Genomic DNA, 23,686 nt, shown 5'->3' with positions numbered 1-23,686 from the left:
AGCCTGGGGAACGAAGTGAGACCCTGTCTCAAAAAAAAAAAAAAAAAAAAAAAAAAAAAAAAAAAAAAAAAAAAAGGAGAGAAAGAAAGAAAAGAAAAGAAAAAGGAAGTGTATATTATCAGAGCAATTTGAATCAATGCTCCTAAGTTGTAAAAATAAACAAACAAATGTGGGTTTATTAGGCCTTTAAGATCTGAATGAAATTCATTGAATATTCTTAAGTATTCTGGGTAGAGGATTTTTTTTCTTTTTTCTTTTTGTTTGTGTGCTTGTTTTCCCACTGCTTGTAGCAGCAATAGAAAGGATGCTTAATTCAGTCAACAAACACATTAATTATTGATTCATGATCTGTGTGTGCAGAGTGCCCTTCTGGGTGATGGGATCCCCTGCTGGACAGAACAGGCAAAGACTGTGCAACCCCATAGTCTGGGGACATAGGAGTGGGGGCGGGGCAGTAAACAAAATAATTGCAACCATCCTTAAAAAAAAAAAAAAAAAGCTACCACAATGGGATGGTTGGAGAAGGTCTCTCATGTAACAGACAAGATGGGCAGAGTAATGGAAGTGGAGAGGAAGCAGCTGCCCGGGGCAAGAGTGAGCCAGGCAGGGGGAGCGGCCAGTTCAAAGGCCCTGAGGTGGGACAGTGCTGGAGGAGAGGGAACAAAAGGGATGAGGGGAACCTTTTTCTCCCCTTGTTTCTTCTCTCTTTCATCTCCCTCTCTTCATCTCTCTCTCTCTGTGTCCCCTGTCCCTTCCATCTCTCTCCCCTGGATGCTCACCCTCTTTTTGTCTCTCTCTCACTGTCTCCCCATCTTTCACTCTGCTATGACTGGCCATAACCTGAAAGGCAGTATAGAATAGTGGTGAAGAGCTCAGACTTTGGTGCCATATAACCGGGCTCTGCCACTTCCTGTGTGTCCTTAGGCAAGTTATTTAACCTCTCTGTGCTGATAATAATAGTAACCTGCATCAGGGCTGTCGTGGGGATTGAGATGCAATCATGTAAAGCACTTAGAACAATGCCTGGCACACGTGAGCATCAGTGAGCGGTGACGATTATTATTATTATCACTTAATGTCTCTTTTTCTTTCATCTCTCTTAACTGTCGCCCTCTCCCTGTCCTCTCATCTTTCTCTCCCTTCATTTCTTTCCTCGACGGCCATCTTACCCTTTGCTCCCTCCATTTCTTCCCGTCTCTCTCCTCCATTTCTCCCCCTACCCTTATGTCTCTCCTCCTCTCTCCCTGTATCTTGACCTCTGCCTCTTTCTCACCCCTGCCCTTGCCCCCTAAATCCCTGTCCTCCCCCACTGCCCCCTTGTCACATTCCAGACTCTCCGACGACTCCCAGTCCTCGCTCCTCTCCAAGCCTGTCAGCAGCCTGTTTCAGAACTGGCCCAAACCACCTCTGCCACCGCTCCCCACCGGAACAGGGGTCTCCCCTACAGCCGCTGCGGCCCCAGGGGCCACCTCACCCTCGGCCTCCTCCTCCTCCACGTCCACCCGCCACCTCCAGGGCGTGGAGTTCGAGATGCGGCCCCCTCTGCTCCGCCGGGCCCCCAGCCCCTCGCTGCTGCCCGCCTCGGAGCACAAGGTCAGCCCTGCGCCCAGGCCCTCCTCCCTGCCCATCCTGCCTTCTGGACCCCTCTACCCAGGCCTCTTTGACATCCGTGGCTCCCCAACTGGAGGGGCAGGAGGCTCAGCTGACCCCTTCGCCCCAGTCTTTGTGCCGCCACACCCGGGGATATCCGGAGGGCTCGGGGGAGCCTTGTCAGGGGCCTCGCGCTCCCTCTCACCGACCCGCCTGCTCTCGCTGCCCCCGGACAAGCCGTTTGGCGCTAAACCTCTGGGGTTCTGGACCAAGTTCGACGTGGCTGATTGGCTAGAGTGGCTGGGTTTGGGGGAGCACCGAGCCCAGTTCCTGGACCATGAGATCGATGGCTCCCACCTGCCCGCCTTGACCAAGGAGGACTATGTAGATCTAGGTGTGACCAGGGTGGGCCACCGCATGAACATCGACCGGGCTCTCAAATTCTTCCTGGAGAGGTGATGGCTGGCCTGGACGGACCAGCCCCGTCCACAGAACTCTTGAGCCTGCTGGCCTCTTGACCTCTGACCCCTGACTGTCATTCTCTCCCCCGGGCCAGGGACTCTGTTCAAACTGCGCCCTGCCCTCGTCTCCCAAGGCCAGAGGTCACTAGGTGGCCCAATCCAGGCCGGACATTTGCACCTCACTGAAGGGGGGCAGCTGACACAAGACTGTGTGTGTGTGAAGCGGGGAGCGGAGGGGGGATAGGAGAAATTACGGAGGGGGATTGAGAAGGAGGGAAGGGCCTATTCTGGGGAGAGGGGACAGACAGAGCCATAGAGGGTCAGCCCTGAGCCTGATTGGATGGGGACTGTCCCCCAGGCCGCAGGGGAAGGGGGTGCCCTCAGATTCCACCACCTGCCGCCCCTCTAACCACCCTTCCCACTCTCTCCAGGCCCCTCAGCTCTTCCCCCTTCCCCTCTCCCCAGCACACACAGCTGCCCCCCTCAGCTTCTTGCACGCTCCGTTGCACGCCTGCTCACCTCTCTCCCCTCCCCTCCCTGGGCTGCAATTTTGCACAAATTTGCCCTCTCGCTGTCTTGCACATTCTGCCTTTGCTTCCGGCTGGCGAGGCCCGCTCAAACACACTCTGTTCTCCTCGCACACGCTGCATTTCCTTTTTCATGCTCCATGCCTCCTGCTCTGATTCTCGCTGCTTACACACTTTTCCCCTACCAGGGCCCTCCTTTACACACTCCATTTCACATCTCCTCCTCCCCGCTCGCTCTGGACCCTTGTTGCAGACACACTTGGGACACATTTTCCCTCCCCCACTCACGGACTCCATGCACATCATTCATTCTCTGGAGTGCCCTGCTCTTTGCTCAGCCCTTGCACACTTGCTATCTTATGCACCCTTCCTGACACACTCTTACCTCCATTTTCTTACGTTGAAGCACTTTCCCTTCTTATTCTTAAAAACCCCAGATTCTTCCACTCCCCACCTCTCCCCTCTCACCGTGACACTCCTAGCCCTCCACCCCTCCCCCCTCTTCCCTCTTGCCCCTTTTGCACCGTCACTTTTGGTCACACCTTTTGCACACTTGCCTCCCAGGAACTGTGTTTCTCTCACAAATGCTCATTCTCTTCTTCTTTGCCAGGCTCCCACTCCCTTGCCCCTTTCTGTTTGAAATCTTTGCCCCTCTGCATTTTTGATTCTTTTGTGAACCCTCTCGCACACTTGCTTTTGCACATGCGCCCCCGCCCCCCGCCCCCGCATTTTCAGTGCTCTCTGGAAGCCTTGTTTCTCCCCCTTTAATAATGTTCTTGCACTCCATGACATGGCTGCACACCGCATCTTGTCTTTTCTACCTGAATGAGAGCTCTACCACTTCTTTCCTTTTGCAAACTCATCTCATTCCATGCGCTCTTGGGCTGTAACATTTCTCTTCCTGACACCCTTATTTGTTTTTTCCTGTTGACAAGCAGCTCTTGCGGCCATTCTCATTCGGATTCTCTTACCTCCTTAAGCTCTTTCTCTTCCTGGTGAGAGAAGACCCTATGCACACTGGCTTCCCGCTCACCATGCTTCCACACTCAAGCCTGACCCTGCCTCCAGCCCTCACCCTCCCTCTTCTCTTTCCTGTCCTTCCTGGGCCATCTGTCCATCCCTTTTGCACGAAGATGCCCCTCTCCTAACCTGGCCACTCCAAGAAGCTCCTTCTCCCTCCAGCATGGCTGTTCCTTCCCGCACGCTTCCTCTCTCCCCTTTTTCCCCGCGGCTTGGCAATTGTAAGCCACCCCTCCCCCTGAGAAGCCCCCTCCCCTGCTGTGGGTAAAGCGGGGAGGGCATTGCCCTCAGGTCCCCCCCCATGTTCAGCTGCCAAAGAAGGGAGCTCCCCCTCCTTCCCCAAGCCCATTCCCCCTCTGCTGCCCCCTACCCCCGAGAGGGGGGGGCGCTCCGTCCATGAGGGGAGGGGGCTTGCAGCCCCCTCCCCTCACCATGTCAGGGATCTGCGGGGAACCTCGTGGGAGGGTCGTGGGAGGGGGGAGGGGTGTTGAGGAGAGGGGCAGAGGACGCGCTGGACCCCTACCCGCCCCCTCCCCCTTGTCGGATGCCCCCAGTCCGCAGGGGGCCTGCGCGGCGCCCGTCTATCAAGGGCTTGTTCATTCTGGATGGGTGCCGCGGGGTTGGGGAGGGCGTAGGGGGTGGGGAGGGGGGAGGAGAGGTCGGGGTGGGAAGTGGGGAGGGACCGAATGCGGGGACAGCGCGGGATGGAGAGGAGAGAAAAAGCAAAAAGAGGAACAATAACAAAAGAAGAAAATATAAAAAACAGAAAAAAAAACCACAAAACCCCTAGAACACACAAAAAAAATCCAGAAAAAAAACCTGAAATAAAAGCCCGAGAATTGTCTTCCAAGGGGGGTGGGAGGGGAAGAGGAGGGGGGCGGATGAGGACGTCTGATTCTGAGACAGGCCTCGGCACGCGTTGAAAGCCCCGGTGCCCAGGTCTTCCCTTCCGCGGGCCTCAGTTCATCTTTCAAGGGATTGGGACCCAGGAGTCCACGTACAGGGACTGGAGGAAGATTAGGGAGGCGGGATTATAACAAGGGGGTTCATTCCTACCCCCCATCACCTCCCTTCCCCTGACTCCCGACCAAGATTTTGCAGAGAGAAATGGCTTTTGTACCAGGTCATTCTTTATAATTAAACTCACAGTATCCACCCCCTCGAGCCGGCCCCGCCTCCTTCCTGGGAAGGCAACGCCCCCTATCCTCCTGGGCTCCGGGTGGGTGGCCCCAGCCCGCGGGGCGGTGCGCAAGCGCAGCCGGGGCCGGCCCGGGCGTCAGGCCTCCTCGTTCGGCTCCGCCCCCAGGGCCTCGAGCATGCGCCGCCGGACCAGGGAGCGGCGCAGGTGCAGGCGGTAGTCACCCAGCAGGAGATCGTCGTGGCGCACGAGCTGGTGCGCGAGCCCGCGGGGACTGAGGCCGGAACGCAGCAAGCGCGAGCGCGTCTGGAAGTCCGTGACCGCGATGAGCCACCTGCAAGGGGGGTGGGAACGGAAAAGGAACTCGTAGGTGGTTTCAGCCCCGGCTTTGATCGTCGAAGAGTACCTGCCTGGTCCCTGGAGTCGTTCACAGCCCCTGGTCCAGCAGACAGTCGCTCCGTCCCTAAACTCCCCTCCAGCCCTGTCCTCTCGCCTGGGTCGATCTAGGCTCCTTACGCTCTCTTAGCCTGGTTCTGCGTCCTAATCACTGTCTGCCGAGACTCCATCTCAAACCGCTCCAAGGCCCAACCCTCAACTGGCGACTGCAGGCTCCGCTGTACCCTAGGCACTCCAGGCCTGTCCCCACCCTATCACCCCTGGCCCCACCTCTACCATGTGCTCAGTCCCTTCCACCCCCTCACAGCTGCCTTTCCAAGCTCAGACCCCTATCCCGGTCACTACTGGGTCACTCAAACTCGGGCCTCTACTCACTCCAGATCCCTCCTTCTCTCTGATCTCACCGGACCCTGCCTCCAGCCGCGCTCACTCTTGGCCCCGCCCCTCAGTGGCTCTGCACCAATCTCGCTCTTATCTAGTCACTCCTGGCCCCGCCCTACCACGCTTTCACTCCACCGTCGCCCCTCCTCCCAACGGCTTTACACCAACTACGCTCTTATCTAGTGGCTCTGGGGCCTGCCCTTCAGCGCCCTTACACCAACCACGCTCTTATCTAGTCGCTCCGGGCCCCGCCCCCCACGCTTTCGCTCTTGGCCACGCCCCTCAGCGCCCTAAAACCAACCACGGTCTTACCCAGTCGCTCCTGGCCGCGTCCCCGCCGCTTACTCACCGGTTCCGGCGGCCAGCAGTCCCACAGATGACATTCATGTTCTCAAAGCGGATGCTGCTCACGCGCCCGCTCTCCATGGCCCCCGGTAACTGGGCCTCCAGCGCTTGCAGTACCTCCAGGTGGGTAAAATCCTCCTCGGGCTGCGGGTGTCGGAGAGAGAACCTCAGCCCGTGACCTCCTGGTTCATTTTGGGTTCAGAAGTCACCACCCTAAACCCCACCTGCAGAACCTGCCACAGAGTTCCAGGTGGCATTTGAGGGGCAAGGATCGCTCTTGATCCCAGGGTACTGTCGCTATTGTCAAAGGAGACGACAGATTATCTCTCAGATGGGAAAGCATCTACTGTCACTCCAGGTCATTCTCCAAAAAAATCAATTCTCACCAAGCCGATTTGCCCAAAAGTCAATGAACAGTTGGCTGAATGATTCACCAACTTAGCCAACTTTACGAATCTACCAAAAACTTTCCCAGCAATTTGCAATGGATCCGACTGAAAACTCTTGAAGATTTCTGCCAGGATTTAAATTGCACACCTTTCCTTTTATATTCGTATTAGCATTTTAAGAATGTTCAGTAGTCAAAAGATAACAGTCATAGGGGGTTTTGATGTCTTGTCAATCTATTTAACATTCAGAAACATGTACTGATCACTAAACACATTTAGAACATGTGATTAGCATGTCAAGGGTGATAACAGTTGTCATAGCACATAAAATTGCTGAGGAACTAAAATGAAATGAAAATTTTCATGATTTCACTGAAAAATAATGTCACTTCCAGAAAGGCATTCCTTGACTGGGGTGAGAGGGGAGGCTGGAGGGTCCCTTGCTCAAAGCCACAAAGAAGTGGAGTGATAGGGTAGAGACTGATCCCTAAAAGGAGGACGGCAATCCCTGTATGCAGGGTGGAGAGTCACACGGATTAGCTGAGAGGGTACCTTGGAGGCCTGTGCCTGGCACACAGTAAGCACCCATTGACATTAGTTCTTCTCATTCAATTATTGAGTGCCTGGGACCCTAATATATACCTCTTCTGATTGAAGGCAGGGATGACCAGTTCACTGAATCTGTCAAAAACGTGAGCCCCTTCTTTCCTTCCTCCCTTCCTCCCTCCCTCCCTCTCTCTGTTTCTTTCTTTCTTCCTTTTTTTGACAGAGTCTCACTCTGTCGCCCAGGCTGGAGTGCAGTGGCACGATCTCAGCTCACTGCAACCTCCACCTCCCGGGTTCAAGCGATTCTCCTGCCTCAGCCTCCCCAGTAGCTGGGATTACAGGTGCCTGCCACCACACCTGCCTCATATTTGTATTTTTAATAGAGACAGGGTTTCACCATGTTGGCCAGGCTAGTCTCAAACTCCTGACGTCAGGTGATCCACCCACTTCGGCCTCCCAAAATGTTGGAATTACAGGCGTGAGCCAGCGCACCCGACACACATTGGCTTTTTCTTGAGTTTTTGTTATATTTGTAAACTTTACAGAATTTCATAGTACGTGGATTAGTAGGACTCCTTTTGTCCTCCCTCCCTGCCCCCCTCAGCCTCCCCTTTCTTTGCGCCTTGGTCTTCCCTCTGATGTGAGCCGTAGATTTCATGACTGACTCTTTGACAAATTCACAATCAATTTTCAGCAAACTGTCCTGGTGCCAAGCCCAAAGCTCTTAAGCCACAGAGCCTGAATTTAAACTCTGGCTACACTGCTTCTCAGCCTGTGCCCTTCCCACCACCCCACCAAAACTGTGCCGAAAATAAGGGCCCAGATCCACTCACCAAGGTCTCCATGCAGAGGCAGAGGGGCTGGGCAGCTGGTGGTGTGGGGAACTTCCGGATGCATGGGAGTTCTCGGTCCAGTGCCTCGTACTCTGCAATGACCTGCCGCAGGTACTGCTTCCTAGGGAGAGAGCGAGCAGGCAGGGACCTCTGAGGTCAGGATTCGCTGCCATCACATTTGGAGAAGCGGAGGACAGAGGTCATGGGGGCCAGGGACAACTCACGAGGATTTGATAGGCCTGCTCAGGCTCCGAGCCTGCATCTCCTCTGGGGTCTCCAGGTCCATAAGGAGGGCTCCTGAGGACAGAGAACCCAGTGTCAGCTGCCCTGAGCCTTCCTCAGCCATGATTCTGCTTAAATGGCCATCACCAATTGCCTGCCCATGCCACACCCAGAATAGCTTGTATGCCAGATACTGAGCTACTGTCTCTTAGCTCCAAACTCTCTTAGCTCCACACTGGCTCTGTGATGCCTGGGTTGAGACTCTACTAACCACATTTCTCCTTCAACAGCTGGGTTCCTATTAGGCTCTGCCTAAAGGGGGCGCCAGAGGGAGGCTGCAAGGCAGGAGAAAGCAGGAGGAACTTGCTCCTTTTTGCTTCCCCTTCTGGTCACCCCAGACTTCCTTCTTCACTGTGGCAGCATCACTTCAGTAACAACACTTGAAACCAGTTTTCAGGGATTTTTTTGTTTTTTGTTTTTGCTTTTGTTTTTGAAACAGAGTCTTGTTCTGTTGCCCAGGCTGGAGTGCAGTGGTGTGATCTCGGCTCGCTGTAAGCTCCGCCTCCTGGGTTCATGCCATTCTTCTGCCTCAGCCTCCTGGGTAGCTGGGACTACAGGTGCCCACCACCACACCTGGCTAACTTTTGTATTTTTAGTAGAGACGGGGTTTCACTGTGTTAGCCAGGATGGTCTCGATCTCATGACCTTGTGATCCACCCGCCTCGGCCTCCCAAAGTGCTGGGATTCCAGGCGTGAGCCACCGTGTCCGGCCCAGTTTTCAGTTTTTCCAACACTCTCAATCAGTCTCCTGATTGGAACTTGACTGATAACAGTTCTCAAATATTGACCCTTTTTGACCACCCCACCATCAGTTAACTGGTCTCTCTCTTATGGCCAAGTGCTGGTTGTTCCATGCACTCCATTTTCCCCTTCCCCTACAATCCTACAGTTTTACCCAGCACATGGCTTCCCAGCTGGAGACAATAGTTCCCAGACTCCCTTGCTGCTAACTGTGGCCATGTGACCAAGCTCTCACCAATGAAGTGTTAGCTGGAGTGAGAGATGTAACTTTGGAGTCATTTGCTTTAAAGATTACTGCTTTTCTTGGACTCTTTGCCCTTTCTCTTGGACTGGAATGTGGATTAGCAATAACCCTTCTTCCACCATGTTTGGATATGGCAAGCAACAATATGGGAGGAACTCTTATCTCTAAATCTTCTCACTAAGCCAAGATGTCCCACCAATCCTGCCTTCCATTACACAAGAGAGAAGTACACTTCTGGTTCTTGACCAGCTGAGGCAGGTAACATAGCAACACCCTAGCTCTACAAAAAAATATTTTTTAAATTATCTGGGCATGATGTTGTGTGCCTGTAGTCCCAGCTACTGAAGAGGCTAGAGTGGGAGGATCGCTTGAAGCCAGGAGTTAGAGGTTGCAGTGAGCCATGATTGTACCACTGCACTTCAGCCTGGGTGACAGATAAAGAGAGAAAGAGAGACAGAAAGAGAGAAGGAAGGGAGGGAGGGAGGGAGGGAGCCGGGTGTGATGGCTCATGCCTGTAATCCCAGCACTTTGGGAGGCCGAGGCGGGCAGATCATGAGGTCAGGAGTTCGAGACCAACTTGGCCAATATGGTGAAACCCCATCTATACTAAAAATACCAAAATTAGCCAGGTGTGTTGGTGTGTGCCTGTAGTCCTAGCTACTCGGGAGGCTGAGGCAGAAGAATCGCTTGAACCCAGGAGGCAGAGGTTGCAGTGAGCCGAGATTGTACCACTGCACTCCAGCCTGGACGACAGAGCGAGACTCCATCTCAAAAACAGAGAGAGAGAGAGAGAAAAGAGAGAGAGGGAGTGAGGGAAGAAGGAGAAAGAGAGGAAGCGAGGAAGGGAGAAAAGAAAAGGAATACACTTCTGTCTTCTTTATGATGTTGTGTTTTGGGGTGTCTTTGTTATAGCTGCTGAAAGAGAGGAAAGCAGACCCTGCCAGCCAGGCTCTGGTGCTCTCCTGCCAAACATAAAACATTTCCCAACATCAAGCAAGGCCACTCTGTGACTGTGATGGACTGAGACAAAGCAAGACCACTCCTGAATCATGTCTCAACACAACAAAGCATGAACATTGTCCAAACCACAAAAATAACCAAAATCCTCCCCCCTCCGCCAGCTCAGAGCTGACAGCTGCTTTTTCATTAACCCCAGCATTAGCTCCATGTACCCCTCCTGGTTCCCGGTGAGATGAAGATTCCCAGTCACAAGCTTGCCCGTGCTTTCCATCAGCCTCCCATCCTTGAGCAAAGCACCACTCCCATGAACCCTCCCCAGTCACCTGACAGCCCGGCTCTTGCAATAAGTCCTTGCTAACACCCTTCTACTGAGACAACCCGTGTGTGTGTGTGTATGTGTGTGTGTGTGTGTGCTGTCTCTCTCATTACAATAAGTCAGCACATTCAACTGGGTTTAACTATAGTCAGTGGTGTGTTGGTACATGTTTCACAACAGGCTGTCTCGCACACTGTCACACACACATACGGTAGACACGTACTCCAGGGCCCACCCCCAGACCTACTGGATTCAAATCTACATTTTCACAGGATCCCCTTCCAGAAACACCTACCCTCATTATTTTCTTCCAGCCAAACCGGCCTCCCTCCATCCCTCAAACGCAGCCATCTCCTCCTCAAGTCTGTCCACGTAACAATGTAACTATGTGCTTACTGTCCCTTTTATATGCCAAACACTTTTTAAAATATTTTCCACTGTGGCTGGGCGTGGTGGCTCACGCCTGTAATCCCAGCACTTTGGGAGGCCAAAGTGGGCAGATTATCTGAACTCAGGAGTTCGAGACAAGCCTGGCCAACATGGTGAGATCCCATCTCTACTAAAAATACAAAAAATTAGGCGGGCATGGTAGCGCTCACCTGTAGTCCCAGCTACTCCAGAGGCTGAGGCAGGAGAATTGCTTGAACCCAGGAGGCAGAGGTTGCAGTGAGCCGGGATCATGCCACTGCACTGCATCCTGGGTGACAATGCAAGACTCTGTGCCAAAATAAAATAAAATAGAATGGAATAGAATAAAATAATTTCCATTGCATCCTCACAACAACCTTCTGAGGTAGTGTTGTTCAACACATGATGAAACAGAAGCACAGAGAGGTTAAGTGACTTGCCTAAGGTCACACAGCACAAAACGACAGAATAAGGATAAAAATGTAAGCATCTGGATCCAGATCTCAATCTCCCCAGGTGGCTTCCTCTCACCTCACTCACATCTAGTCTCCAAACTCCTCTCCCTCTCCAGTTACCCCAGCAAGGTAGAATTTTGAAATGTATATCTGGCCCTATGGCCCCCTTCCTCAAAACCCTCCCAGGACCTTTCATTGTCTTTGGGATGAATAAAGTCCAAAGTCCTTCCAGTGACCATAAGACCACACATGATCAGACCCTGCTAATGTCTTAAGCCTGATCAAGCACAATCGTCCTTTTCACCTGCTGCAGTCCAGAAATGCTGTTTTTCTACGACTTGGACTCTCTCTGACCCCTCCTGCTGCAGGATCTTGGCTAGTGCTGTAACTGCATGGACCTCTCTTCCCCCTCATTTGACTCATCAAGTCTCCCCTGAGGGTCCGCTGATGCCATTCCTCATAACACAGTATGTTTTCACTCACAGTGGTTGCAATTTTACCTTTATTTCTATGATTCCCTAATTACACTCTGTCTTACCTATGTCTTCTGAGCAACGTGAGGGCAGGGACTTGTCTTTGTGCCCCCAGCATCTAGCAAAGTGCCAGACTTATATTTGTCCTTAGTATTTATTGAATAAAGCCTGAAATGTGTACACTTTGTTTGGGCCCTAATTTAAACAAGCCAACTATAAAAAGTACAATTTTGAGATAATGAGGGAAATTTAAATATGTACTAGGTATGAGATGATATTCAAAAATAATTATAGGCCGGGCATGGTGGTTCACACCTATAATCCCGGCACTTTGGGAGGCTGAGGCAGGAGGATCGCTTGAGCCCAGGATTTCGAGGCTGCAGTGAGCTATGATGGTGTCAATTCATGCCAGCCTGGGTTACCAAGTGAGTCGCTGTCTCAAAAAAATAAATTAATTTTTTAAAAGTCCTGTGAAAGTGTTAAATGAGTCAAAAAGTAACTCCAGCAACATCAAAGATACATGTGAAAAAATCTGAATACAATAGTTTCTCATGAAATATGACATTAGAAATAAGAACTATTTCTAGTTATAACAGTGATTTTAATATATTCATTTAAATGTATATGTGTAATTAAATTAACAAAAGCACAAACTTAAAAATAAGTACTTATTGAATAATTGAGTAAATGCAACAATTTCAAGCTTTTTTTTCCCCCTTTGGTGACAGAGTCTCGCTCTGTTGCCCAGGCTGTGGGGCCATGGTGCAATCATAGCTCACGGCAGCCAGGGTACGCCTGGGCTTAAGGGATCTTCCTGTCTCAGCCTCCCAAGTAGCTGGTTAAATTTTTTAAACAGGCATCTCAGAGGGCCCCTGCATGCCTTGGAGGATGCTGGGGACCAAGAGATGAATGAGACACACCTCTGCCCTTTCAGAACTCTCAGGTAAAGGGCAATGTGTGTCTCAATGAAAGTGTTACGAGGTGGAGGGAAAGCCCAGTCTGGGGGCAGTCAGGGAAGGCTCCCTAGAGGAGGTGTTGTCCACAGTGAGACCTAAAGAATAAGAAGGCATTTACCAAATAAAGAGATGACAGAGAGAAGGGTGTTTCACATGAAGGGCCTAGCATGGGTCAAGGTTTTTGAGCAAAAGAGAAGAGAGTCACCTGCAAGAACTTCCCAGAATTCCCTTGAGCCCCAAGACTAAAGAGTGCTTATTGCCATTGGAGGCTATGAATGATCTGTGAGATGGCGCGGTTCACGTCTCCTCTCCCAGCATGAGAACAAGCCAGGCCATTTCATCCATTCGGCACTACAGGCAAAATGCTTGGGGCCCAGGGGCTTTCTAATGGCCTGTGCTGAAGTTCGCAACCTGATCAACTAAAAAAATGTCATTGGTTCCACAATGCTGCAAACAAAACAGCAAAATCGAAATGAACAAATGTTGATCAACAGAACTAGCCAACTGGTCGACTCAACTCCACTTGACTTTTCTGGAGCTACATATAAATTACTTGTCACGTGGGTGCCTCAGTCTAGTCTAGAGATGGTGCAGCGTGGGGTCTAAAAAAGAAACATGCCTTCAAACGCACTAAAAAAGACCTAAAGGCAGAGAAACGACATCTGTATTGCCATCAGGGCATTTGTTCTGCCTCGAAGGCTGAGGTGGAAGGATCGCTTGAGCCCAGGAGCTCAAGGCTGCAGTGAGTTTTGTTTTTGGGTGTGTTTGTTTGTTTGTTTGTTTGTTTTGAGACAGAGAATCCCTCCATCACCCAGGCTGGAGTGCAGTGGCACAATCTTGGCTCGCTGCAGCCTCTGCCTCCTGGGTTCAAGCGATTCTCCTGCCTCAGCCTCCCTAGTAGCTGGGATTACAGGCACCCACCCCCACACCTAGCTAATTTTTGTATTTTTAGAGATGGGGTTTCACCACGTTGGCCAGGCTGGCCTCAAACTCCTGACCTCAGGTGATCCACTCATCTTGGCCTCCAAAGTGCTGGGATTATAGACATGAGCCACCACACCAGTCCTGAGTTTGGTTTCCTATTACCTGCAGTTACACGCATCCTCACTGAGATACTGCTCCATAAATGTTGAATGAGTGTAAATGCACGAGCTGTGCTACAGCACAGAATGCTAGCAGGAAGTGCTGGCTTAGGACCCTGAAGTTGTCAGCAGGGGTCAGACCACACAAGGCCTCAAAAGCCAGGCTGGAGCTTTGGGACTCTGTCCTAGAGGTGACAGGAAGCTAGGAAGTGTTATGAGCAAGGGACGGCCAGGGTCACTGCTGGAATTCAGAGAGACCTCTCTGGAGCCATGGAAGGATAGGCAGGAGGAGAGAAACTGGAGACCAGGGAGGAAGTGAGGAGAGGGTTCACATGGAAGAGGATGAGACCTGGGACAGGGCTGCAGGGACAGAGAGGAAGGAATGGGGAAGGGAGAGTCAGAGGGCAGGAAGATGGGGCCTGATGGGCTGTGGGAGGGAATTATGGGAGGTGGAAGGATGGCACCAGTGACTGGATTGGCAGTGGGGCCATTTGAAAATGGAAACCAGGAAGGAGGAGAGCAGCTCTGGGGGAAGATGCTGAGCTCAGGGTGGGAGACATGACAGTGAGGGTACCTAGGAGAAGAATGGCCTCAGAGGTGTTGCTTAGGTCCCAGCAGAGGCTCATGGGAAATGTAGTTCTGAGTCCAGGGCATTGGCCAAGGAACTGCAGAGGCTCGTGGGAAATATCGTTTGAGGTCCAAGGGGGCCGCTCTCCAGGAATCTGGTGAATGTTAGGGGTGGCTTTTACTTTGGAGTGCCAGTGACTCACTTAAGGCCACACTGTGAGCCAGGGCTACTACACACTGCCTGGATGCAGGAAGTCCACCCCTTCCCCAAAGACACAGCTCAGTACCTGCCTCCCTGTGCATGGTGAGGCTGCCCATGGTGGAGGAGCACATGGGCTCCACCTCTGGCTGCGTCCTGGGAAGGTGGGTGAGGGATGTCTCAGGAAGGTGGCAAGAGAGGCTCTGACTGGGCCACCCGCCCCAGCTCCTTCTCCCCACCGCTGCCTCCTCTACCTCCTCTTTGAAGCCCCGGGGCAGAATTACAGAGGAACTGGAAGGCTGAGACCATGCAGAGATCTGGGTTCCCCTGACCTCAGGGACTCCCTGTGTGCCCCAATCCCTTCTTTCCCATTTCCCTGTTTTCCCTCCTATCTCTGTCTGTCTCCTAGAGTCCCTTTCCCCACCCCTCTCTCTCCACCTCCCTTCCTCATTCTCTCCCCATCTCTCTGCCCCCCTGCCTCCTCCCCTCTGTCCCCACGTCTCCACCACTCTTTTGCTTGATTTCTCTGCCCTCCTCCTTCCTCCTCTCCTGGGCTCCATCTCTTCAGTCTCCTCCATCAGTTTCCCTGGTACCTCCCCAGACCCCGTCCCTCCTTGTCTTCATGGTTTTCTCCTCTCCCTAACCCCGTCACCCTCTCTCTGTCTTCCCACCTCTCCCCAGTCCCCTTGCCCCATATCTCTCCTCTCCTAGCTGCCTCCACTGCCCCCTTGAGCCCCCCTCCCCTCTGTCATCCCCTTTCTGTTCCCACTTGCCCTCTGCTCATCCCTGCCCAAGCCAGGAACTGGTTAGAAACAGACGAGATTCCAACAGAAACTGGGTTCTCTAGGGGGGAGGGGATGGTGGGCAGGGGGCCTGGTTGCCATGGTGCCTCCAGAGGGGGAGGGGCAGGGGCCTGGACTCCTGGGTCTGAGGGAGGAGGGCCTGGGACCTGGAGACCTACATCTGAGGGAGGAGGACCTGGGGCCTGGACTCCTGGGTCTGAAGGAGGAGGGCCTGGGGCCTGGACACCTGTGGCTGGGGGAGGAGGGTCTGGGGCCTGGACACCTGGGGCTGGGGGAGGAGGGTCTGGGGCCTGGACACCTGGGGCTGGGGGAGGAGGGTCTGGGGCCTGGACACCTGGGGCTGGGGGAGGAGGGTCTGGGGCCTGGACACCTGGGGCTGGGGGAGGAGGGTCTGGGGCCTGGACACCTGGGGCTGGGGGAGGAGGGTCTGGGGCCTGGACACCTGGGGCTGGGGGAGGAGGGTCTGGGATCTGGACTCCTGGGTCTGAAGGAGGAGGGCCTGGGGCCTGGACACCTGGGGCTGGGGGAGGAGGGTCTGGGGCCTGGACACCTGGGACTGGGGGAGGAGGGCCTGGGATCTGGACACCTGGGTCTGAGGGAGGAGAGGATGGGGGCCTGGACTTCTGGGTCTGGGGGCTCCTGGGACCTCTCATGCTAGAAAGAAGGGGTCTAGCCATGTAGGTGCCCGTTCAGCATCCCTTTCTCTGGGTCTGCAGAGCTCTCAGTAGGAATTGTGGGAAAGGAAGCTGGACCTTCCCTTATTTATTTTGTCTGTCCTTGCAGTCTCTGTCTCTGTTACTTGTATCTCTGTTTCTCTCCCTCTCCACATCCAGATGATCTCTGGACTATTTGCTGTTCCTGCTTACTAAGTATTCGTTCTAGGTAGTGGCACCTTGATTTCCTCAGTGGTGAGCTTAAGAACCAATCTAGGCCGGGCGCGGTGGCTCAAGCCTGTAATCCCGGCACTTTAGGAGGCCGTGACGGGCGGATCACAAGGTCAGGAGATCGAGACCATCCTGGCTAACACGGTGAAACCTCGTCTCTACTAAAAAATACAAAAACACTAGCCAGGCGAGGTGGCGGGCGCCTGTAGTCCCAGCTACTCAGGAGGCTGAGGCAGGAGAATGGCGTAAACCTGGGAGGTGGAGCTTGCAGTGAGCCGAGATCGCACCACTGCACTCCAGCCTGGGCGACAGAGCAAGACTCCGTCTCAAAAAAAAAAAGAACCAATCTAGGCTACAAAGTCAACCTTTGGACTTTTGCTGGACCTGTTAGAAAACAGGCTTTTTCCACTGTGGTTTTGGGGCTGGTCAGAACCGGGGTTGGAGCTCCCAGCGCCACCACATCACCATGCGGGGAGATAACTTGCCTGAGAGCAAAGACAACACGAGGGAAGCATAGCCCGAAGATACAGACGGTTGGATTCCTGGAGATGATTGGAGCACCTGGATCCAGCAATGCCTGAAGCCCTCATCCACCCAATAAAGTTCCTTTTATGCTTAGGTAAATTTGATTTGAGATTCCGTTATTGGCGATTAAAACAGTCCAGATTGAAATAGTCTTACTCAGTTCTGGGGCCCCTGAACTGCTAGAAGACCCCCTCCTGGCATCTTCACATCTCTTTCTGTGCCATCACGCTGTCTTCCATTTCCAGCCGGCGATTTTATCTCAGTGGCATGGAGGACATTTTTGATTGTCTTGGCCACAGGCACATCTGACCCTCACAGCCTATCTGTCTCCAAGTTCTATTCCTTTTGCCTCTCACCTCTCTCTGCTCCTTCCTCTCCTCTCTGCTCCTTCCTCTCCTCTCTCCTCCCATAGCTCTAGCAGCCATTCAGACCTCATCCTCTCCTGCTGGGACCCTTGCCCCAGCCTCCTTTTTTGTTTGCTTGTTTTTGAGACAGGGTCTCCCTGTGTCCCCCAGTCTGGAGTGCAGCGGTATGATAACAGCCTTGACCTCCCAGGCTCAAGCAATCCTTCGGCCTGTCTCCTGAGTAACGGGGACCACAGGCCCGCACCACTACGCCCAGCTATTTATTTTTAAGATGGAGTCTCACCATGTTGCCCAAGCTGGTCTCAAACTCTGGGGCTCAAGCGATACTCCCACCTCAGCCTCCCAAAATGCTGGGATTACAGGTGTGAGCCACCATGCCTGGCCCAGCCTCCTTGCCGCCCCATCCTCCATTCTCTCGTCCTCATTCCTCTTCCCACAGGTAAGGCTCCAGAGGAGTCCTTCTGTGCCCAGCACTGACCTGCCCCTGCCCTGCTCATAGCCCTCCCAGGGCTCCCCAGTGCCTTGGACAAACTTTCAGCCCCTCATCTGGACTGAAAGAGCTGCATGATCTAGCCTCACCTCCCTCTCCCAACCTCACCCCTCCAAACATTCTCCAGCTACCCTGTATTAATTATTTTATATAAATAATCCCTCCCGCACATCCCACCTTATTCTGTCTCCACTCTTTCCATACACTGTGTCTTCTGCCTGGAATGCTCTTCCAACCTTTCCCCATGTCCCCAAATGCCCTCATCTTTTAATAAGAAGCTCAAGTGCCCCCTCCTCCAGGAAGCCCTCTCTGACTCATCCTCCTACCAGTTGTGTTTTCTGTCTCCTCCCTCTGCCTGTTTTTTATCTGCTCCTTCTCCAGACCTCTGAACACTGCCCCCTGCCCCATCCATCTTGCTCAGAAATTTGTTTCCTGACTCATCTCTGGCTTTCCAGCATCACCACACACAGGGCCAGGATTCTGGGAAGTTCAGGACACATGAGTTGAATGAATACATGATTATTTCCCTCTATTTCTGGGACTCACACTCAGTAGCCCCCTAACCCCATCTGCCCTGTCCCTCCTGGTCTTCATGAGCCAACATAAGGTGAAGAAGAGAACATGGGCTGTGGCATCAAACAGACCAGCATCAAATGCTGCTCCCAGGCTGTGCAATGTCAGGCAAATGTCTTCCCCTCTCTGAGCCTCATCTTCCTTATATCTTGCCTTCCTCCATCATTCCACCAATGCTACCTTCAAGGGCTGTTGGTGCTTAAATGAAGCAAGGTACAGCAGCATCCCCAAATCTGAGCCAGGCACCAAGGAGGCACCCAAAAGGAGGTCATTTCCTATCAAGTCCTCTGAGTCTGCATCCAGCTTTGGCTGGATGTCTTTGTCTCTCCTCCTCTGCATCTCTCTCTGCTCCTCTGTGTGTCTCTCTTCTTCCCTCTGGGGTTTGGGACTCTACATCTCCATCTCTCTGTGCCTCCGTTGCTCTCTGTGTCTTTATCTTTCTTCCCTTCTCTCTGCCTGTCTCTGGAACCCTACCTCATCTCTGTGTGTGTGTGAATTTGAATTTTGAGGGGGTTTGGGTTTTGTCGGGGCAGGGGTTTGAGACAAGGACCCAGGCTGGAGTGCAATGGTGCAATCGTAGCTCACTGCAGCCTCAACCTCCTAGGCTCAAGCGATCTTCCGCCTTAGCCTTCCAAGTAGGCGGGACTACAGGCGCACACACCACACCTGGCTAATTTTTGTATTTTTTTGGTAAAGCTGAAATTTCACCATGTTGTCCAGGTTGGTCTTGAACTCTTGAGCTCAAGCTATCTGCCCACCTCAGCCTCCCAAAGTGCTGAGACTACAGTGTGTGTCTGAATTTGAATTCCTGTATGACATGTTTCTGTATTCCTGTATCTCTTCTCTCACTGTCTGCATCTCTATAGATTTCTGTATGTCTCTGTATCTCCATCTTTCTCTCCCTGTCTTCCTCTCTGTACATCTGCCTCTGTCTCCATCACTCTATTTCCCCATCTCTGTTTCTCTGTCTGCATCTCTCTTTCCTTCCCTTTCTTTCTATATCTCTGTCTCTGCCTCCATCACTTTGCCTATTTCCCTATCTCCCTGCTTCTCTGTGTCTCCACCTTTCTATCCCCTTGCCTGTCTTTCTGCCTTACCCCACTGACTTCCCTCTGCCACGCACTCCATCTCTCTGGACCATCCCTGTCCCACTTCCTGGCCTGGTGCCCAGTCTAAGACACACATCCCTGAATCAGCGTTTTCCTCCAATTCCAGAAATACTGTCAGTGCCGCAGTGGCGGCAGGGATGGCAATAGCCCTGGCCAAAGGGTTTGTCTCCCACCTCCCCATTCTCTGTGTTTGCCCTTTCCAGGGGGAGCACCAGAAGAACAAGTGAGTCTGTGTTTACACCCATGTGTGCATGCCTCTGAGTGTATCTGCATCTATCTCCAGGCACATTTGGGTGTGAATCTGTAGATATTTGTGAAAACTCATCCAATCAGTCATCCATCCATCCATCCCTTCATCTATTTCTCCATCATCCACCCATCCATCCTCTAACTCTTCATCTATCTATCCAATCATCCGTTCAGTCATCCCTCCATCTGCCTAACCATCCACTCATCCCTCCCTTCATCTATTTCTCCAAAATCCATCCATCCTTTATCTAATTCTCCATCTGCCCATCCAATCATCCATCCATCCACCCAACTCTCCATTCATCCATCCCTTTATCTATTCTTGCAGCATCCATCCATCATCCTATCATCCACTCATCCATTCGTTCCTTCATCTATTTCTCCAACATCCATCCATCCATCCATCCATCCAGCAATCCACCCATCTTCTATCCATTCAGCCACTTACTCATTCACCCCTTCATCCATTTCTGCAGCTTCCATCCATCCCATCCAACCTTCCACTCATCCACTCATCCATCCCTTCATCTATTTCTCCAACATCCATCCATCTATCCACCAGTCTATCTATCCTCTATCCATCCAGCCATTCACTCATCTATCCCTTCATCTATTTCTGCAGCATCCATCTATCCACTCCCACTCTAACTCTTCATCTATCCATCCAATCATCCATGTATCCACCCAACCATCCACTCTTTCATCTATCCATTCCTTCATCTATTCCTCCAACATCTATCTTATCCATCCAGCCATTCACTCATCCACCTATCCGTCCATCCCTTCATCTATCCTTCCAGCATCTATCCAGTCATGCACTCATCTATCAATACATCATAGATTCATACATTCCTCCACTTATCCATTCACACGTTCATTCATTCATTCAACCAACCAATATGTATTGAGTGCCTACCATGTGCCAGGTACTGTGCCAGGCAGCTGGAAGACAGCTATGAACAAAACAAAGTGCTACTCCTACAGAGCTTGTGTGCTCGGCAGTCCTCAAGGTGCCAAACTCCCTCCTGCCCCCAGGTCTTACATGGGCTGTTCCTTCTCCCTGGAACATTTCCCCTTCCCTCCCTCATCTTCACCACCTGGCTTATGCCCACTCATCCTTCTGAGCTCAGCTGAAAAGTCACTTGCTCAGGAGCTTCCCTGACCTCTCTCAAACACACAACTCAATGGATGTTCCTTCCTAGCATTGATCCTAGTATGAGGATCCTAGTATGTGTAGTTATTTTGATTATTTTCTGTCTCTTCCACTAGACCATGAGCTCTTCCAAACCTGGAATTTTAGTCTATTTTGTTCCCAGCTGAATCCCTGGTGCCTAAAAAAAAAAAAAAAAAAAAAAAAAAAAAAAAAAGCCTGGCACACATTAGGTGCTCAGAAAGTATTTCTCAAACGACTGGACTGCATGAATTGAGTTGAATGAATATGGAAGATTCTCTGTCTCCTGGCTTCGTATCCGGTGCTCTTTATACTGTTCTATACTCCTAGCAGCAGTAGCAAGCAAGTCCTCAAATGGGTCCTAGATGCAAACAGCATAGTGGCTAAAGGCAAGGGCTCTGGATTCAGATCCACTCGGTTTTTTGTTTTTTCTTTTTGTTTTTTGAGACAAGGTCTCACTCTAACTGGAGTGCAGTGGCACAATCATGGCTCACTGCACTCCAGCCTGGATGTAAATGCACATCCATCTGGGGGGATGCAAGAAAGCACAAGGATGGGACTCTGGGCAGCCTCCATTCCCCCACAGCCTTGACTTCTGGGCTCAAGCAATCCTCCCACCTCAGCCTCCCCCCAAGCAGGTGGGACTACAGGTGTGTGCCCCCACGCCCGGCTAAATTTTGTAATTTTCATAGAGATGAGGCCTCACTATATTGTCCAGGCAAGTCTCGACTCCTGAGCTCACAGGATCCTCCTGCCTTCAGCCTCCCAAAGTGCTGGGATTACAGGTGTGAGCTACTGCACTTGGTCCAGACCCATACAGTTTTTAATTTCCACTCACACTTTCCAGATGTGTGATCTTGGCCAGGGCACTTCCCTTGCTGAGCCTCAATTTCCTCACTTGTCAAGTCCAGCTAAAGTTTAAATGAGCAAATGCATTTCATTTTTAGTTATGACAACACTAAACACTAGCCATTTTTCCTAAGCACCTTCTGTGAATTTAATTTAATCCTCAAAATAACTCAATGAGATAGAATATGATTCTTTCTTTCTTTCTCTCTTTCTTTTTTTTTTTTTTTTTAGACAGAGTTTTGCTCTTGTTGCCCAGGCTGGAGTGCAGTGGCGTGATCTTGGCTCACTGCAACCTCCACCTCCCAGGTTCAAGTGATTCTCCTGCCTCAGCATCCCAAGTAGCTGAGGTTACGGGCATGTGCCACCATGCCCGGCTAATTTTTGTATTTTTAATAGAGACGGGGTTTCTCCATGTTGGTCAGGCTGGTTTCAAACTCCCGACCTCAGGTGATCTGCCAGCCTCGGCCTCCCAAAGTGCTGGGAATACAGGCATAAGCCACTGCACCCAGCCAGAATATGATTTTTAAAAGTAGTATTACCTGCACTTACAGAGAGGGAAACTGAGGCATGGAGAATATAAGTAACCCCTCCAAGGTTGCATGGAGATGGGGGCAGCACTGGGATTTGAATCCCAGTGCTCTGCCCCCAAAGTCACACAACCAGTGCACTACGGCTGCCTCTCAATGCCTGGGCAGCCTTGGAATCTGAGCATCTCTTTGGAAACGTGTCATGGCAGCCTGGCAAGCCCATCTGTGTGCCCATCTCTGAGTGCATGCATCACAGCATGTCTCTCCCTGTGGAACAGGGCTACCTGTGGACCCTGGGCGGGCCCAGTAGGGTTCAAGAGTCGGGCTGTGAGAGTGAGCATCCAGACCTGCACTAGTGTAGGTTTACACCCACACATGCTTCCCTGGATATAAACGCACATCCATCTGGGGGGATGCAAGAATCCACGAGGAAGGGACTCTGGGCAAACCTGGGAGGCATTTCTGGGGGTGCTGTGGTAGGCTAATGACTGCAAAATGCACACATAGGCAGCAGTAGGGGTAGGGTGTAATCTAATTAGAGGGAGGGCCCAGGATGCTTGCTTAAAGTTGTATTTGCAGAAGCAGTAAGCAATTTTTACTTTTAGTTACTTATTTATTTTTGACATTTTTATTTCTTGCTCTAAATATTTATTTAATTATTCATATTTATTTTTATTTTTGAGACAGGGTCTCACTTTGTCGCCCAGGCTGGAGCCCAGTGGCACAATCTTGGCTCACTGCAATCTCTACCGTCTGGGTTCAAGTGATCCTCCTGCCTCAGCCCCCCAAGTAGCTAGGACTACAGGCGTGTATCACCACAGCCAGCTAATTTTTGTATTTTTTGTAGAGACAGGGTTTTGTCATGTTGCCCAGGCTGGTCTTGAACTCCTGAGCTCAAGCGATCCACCTACCTTGGCCTCCCAAAGTGCTACAATTACAGGAATGAGCCACCGCACCTGGCCTGTTTATTCTTGAGATGGGGTCATGCTTTGTCGCCCAGGCTGGATGGAGTGCAGTGGTGCAATCATAGGTCACTGCAGTCTCAAAATCCTGGGCTGCAGCAGTCCCCCCACCTCCGCCTCCTGCGTAGGCACACACCACCACACCCACTAGTTTGGTTTTGTTTTGGTTTTTTGTTTTGTAGAGATGGAGTCTCGCTATGTTGTCCAAGATAGTCTCAAACTCCTGGTTTCAAGCGATCCTCCCACTTCGGCCTCCCAAAGTGTTGGGATTTACAGGTGTCAGCCCAGCCTTTGATTTTTACTTAGAGGTTGTATTTATTTGGATGTCACTGATTGAGAGCACTGAGGGGGCCTCCGAGCCACCTCTCCAGGCTATATAGATCTAGATCGAGCTTGTCAAACCCACGGCCTGAGGCCCACATGCAGCCCAGGAGGCTCTGAATGTGGCACAACACAAATTTGTAAACTTTCTTAAAACATTATGATTTTTTTTTGTAATTTTTTTTCTTATCAGCTATTGTTAGTGTTAGTGTATTTTGTGTGTAGCCCAAGACAACAATGCAGCCCAGGGAAGCCAAAAGATTGGACACCCCTGATCTAGACCTCACCCGAGGGATTTAACCTCCATGGGCCTCAGTTGTCTCCTCTGTGAAATGGGAATGTCATAATTGCACCCAAGTGAAAATTAAATGAGAAAATGCTTTCAAAGCACTTAGCACTTCACCACTTATAGGAAGTGACAATTGCCATTAACTGCTATTAATATACCAGAAACTGTTACTCGCTGCTTTTGAGAAATATTCATTAAGTACCTAGTCGGTAGCAATATTTTATCTACACTGACTGGTTTTTCAAACTGTGGATCCCTTA

The 23,686-nt window shown here is 51.5% G+C and overlaps 3 protein-coding genes across 5 annotated transcripts in view; 1 reads left to right on the top strand and 2 right to left on the bottom strand.

Annotated features, from left to right (window-relative positions):
- SHANK1 (SH3 and multiple ankyrin repeat domains 1) overlaps nt 1–4,385 on the top strand; it is a 58,421-nt gene extending 54,036 nt beyond the window's left edge. For all 3 annotated transcript variants that reach the window (XM_050771432.1, XM_050771433.1, XM_050771431.1), the window contains one exon: nt 1,332–4,385. In XM_050771432.1, coding sequence (XP_050627389.1) covers nt 1,332–2,049 — 718 coding nt within the window. In that variant the 3' untranslated portion in view covers nt 2,050–4,385. The remainder of the gene's footprint in view (nt 1–1,331) is intronic.
- Nucleotides 1–23,686, bottom strand: part of CLEC11A (C-type lectin domain containing 11A) — a 232,867-nt gene that overhangs the window by 60,225 nt on the left and 148,956 nt on the right. The gene's annotated exons all lie outside the window — the stretch shown is intronic.
- Nucleotides 4,234–14,976, bottom strand: C19H19orf81 (chromosome 19 C19orf81 homolog). The gene is made up of 5 exons (XM_050771598.1): nt 14,398–14,976; nt 7,851–7,923; nt 7,627–7,747; nt 5,863–6,002; nt 4,234–5,070 (listed from the first exon to the last, which is right to left on the bottom strand). The coding sequence occupies exons 1-5, from the start codon at nt 14,885–14,887 to the stop codon at nt 4,875–4,877; spliced, it is 1,020 nt and encodes a 339-aa protein (XP_050627555.1). The 5' UTR covers nt 14,888–14,976; the 3' UTR covers nt 4,234–4,874.

The sequence above is a fragment of the Macaca thibetana genome, chromosome 19, assembly GCF_024542745.1.
Source record: "Macaca thibetana thibetana isolate TM-01 chromosome 19, ASM2454274v1, whole genome shotgun sequence".
Classification (NCBI taxonomy): domain Eukaryota; kingdom Metazoa; phylum Chordata; class Mammalia; order Primates; family Cercopithecidae; genus Macaca; species Macaca thibetana.
The sequence above is the reverse complement of the archived record's forward strand: the minus strand, read 5'-3'. Positions and strand labels throughout refer to the sequence as shown.

What these genes read in the sequence shown, in the direction of transcription:
- C19H19orf81 (XM_050771598.1), bottom strand. Translation starts at nt 14,887, where the DNA reads ATGGAGGAGACTGAAGAGATGGAGCCCAGGAGAGGAGGAAGGAGGAGG. An exon ending in AGCAGGCCTATCAAATCCTC is followed by an intron (nt 7,748 to 7,850) that starts GTGAGTTGTCCC and finishes CTCTCTCCCTAG; the next exon opens with GAAGCAGTACCTGCGGCAGG. An exon ending in ACTGCTGGCCGCCGGAACCG is followed by an intron (nt 5,071 to 5,862) that starts GTGAGTAAGCGG and finishes CCCCCCTTGCAG; the next exon opens with GTGGCTCATCGCGGTCACGG.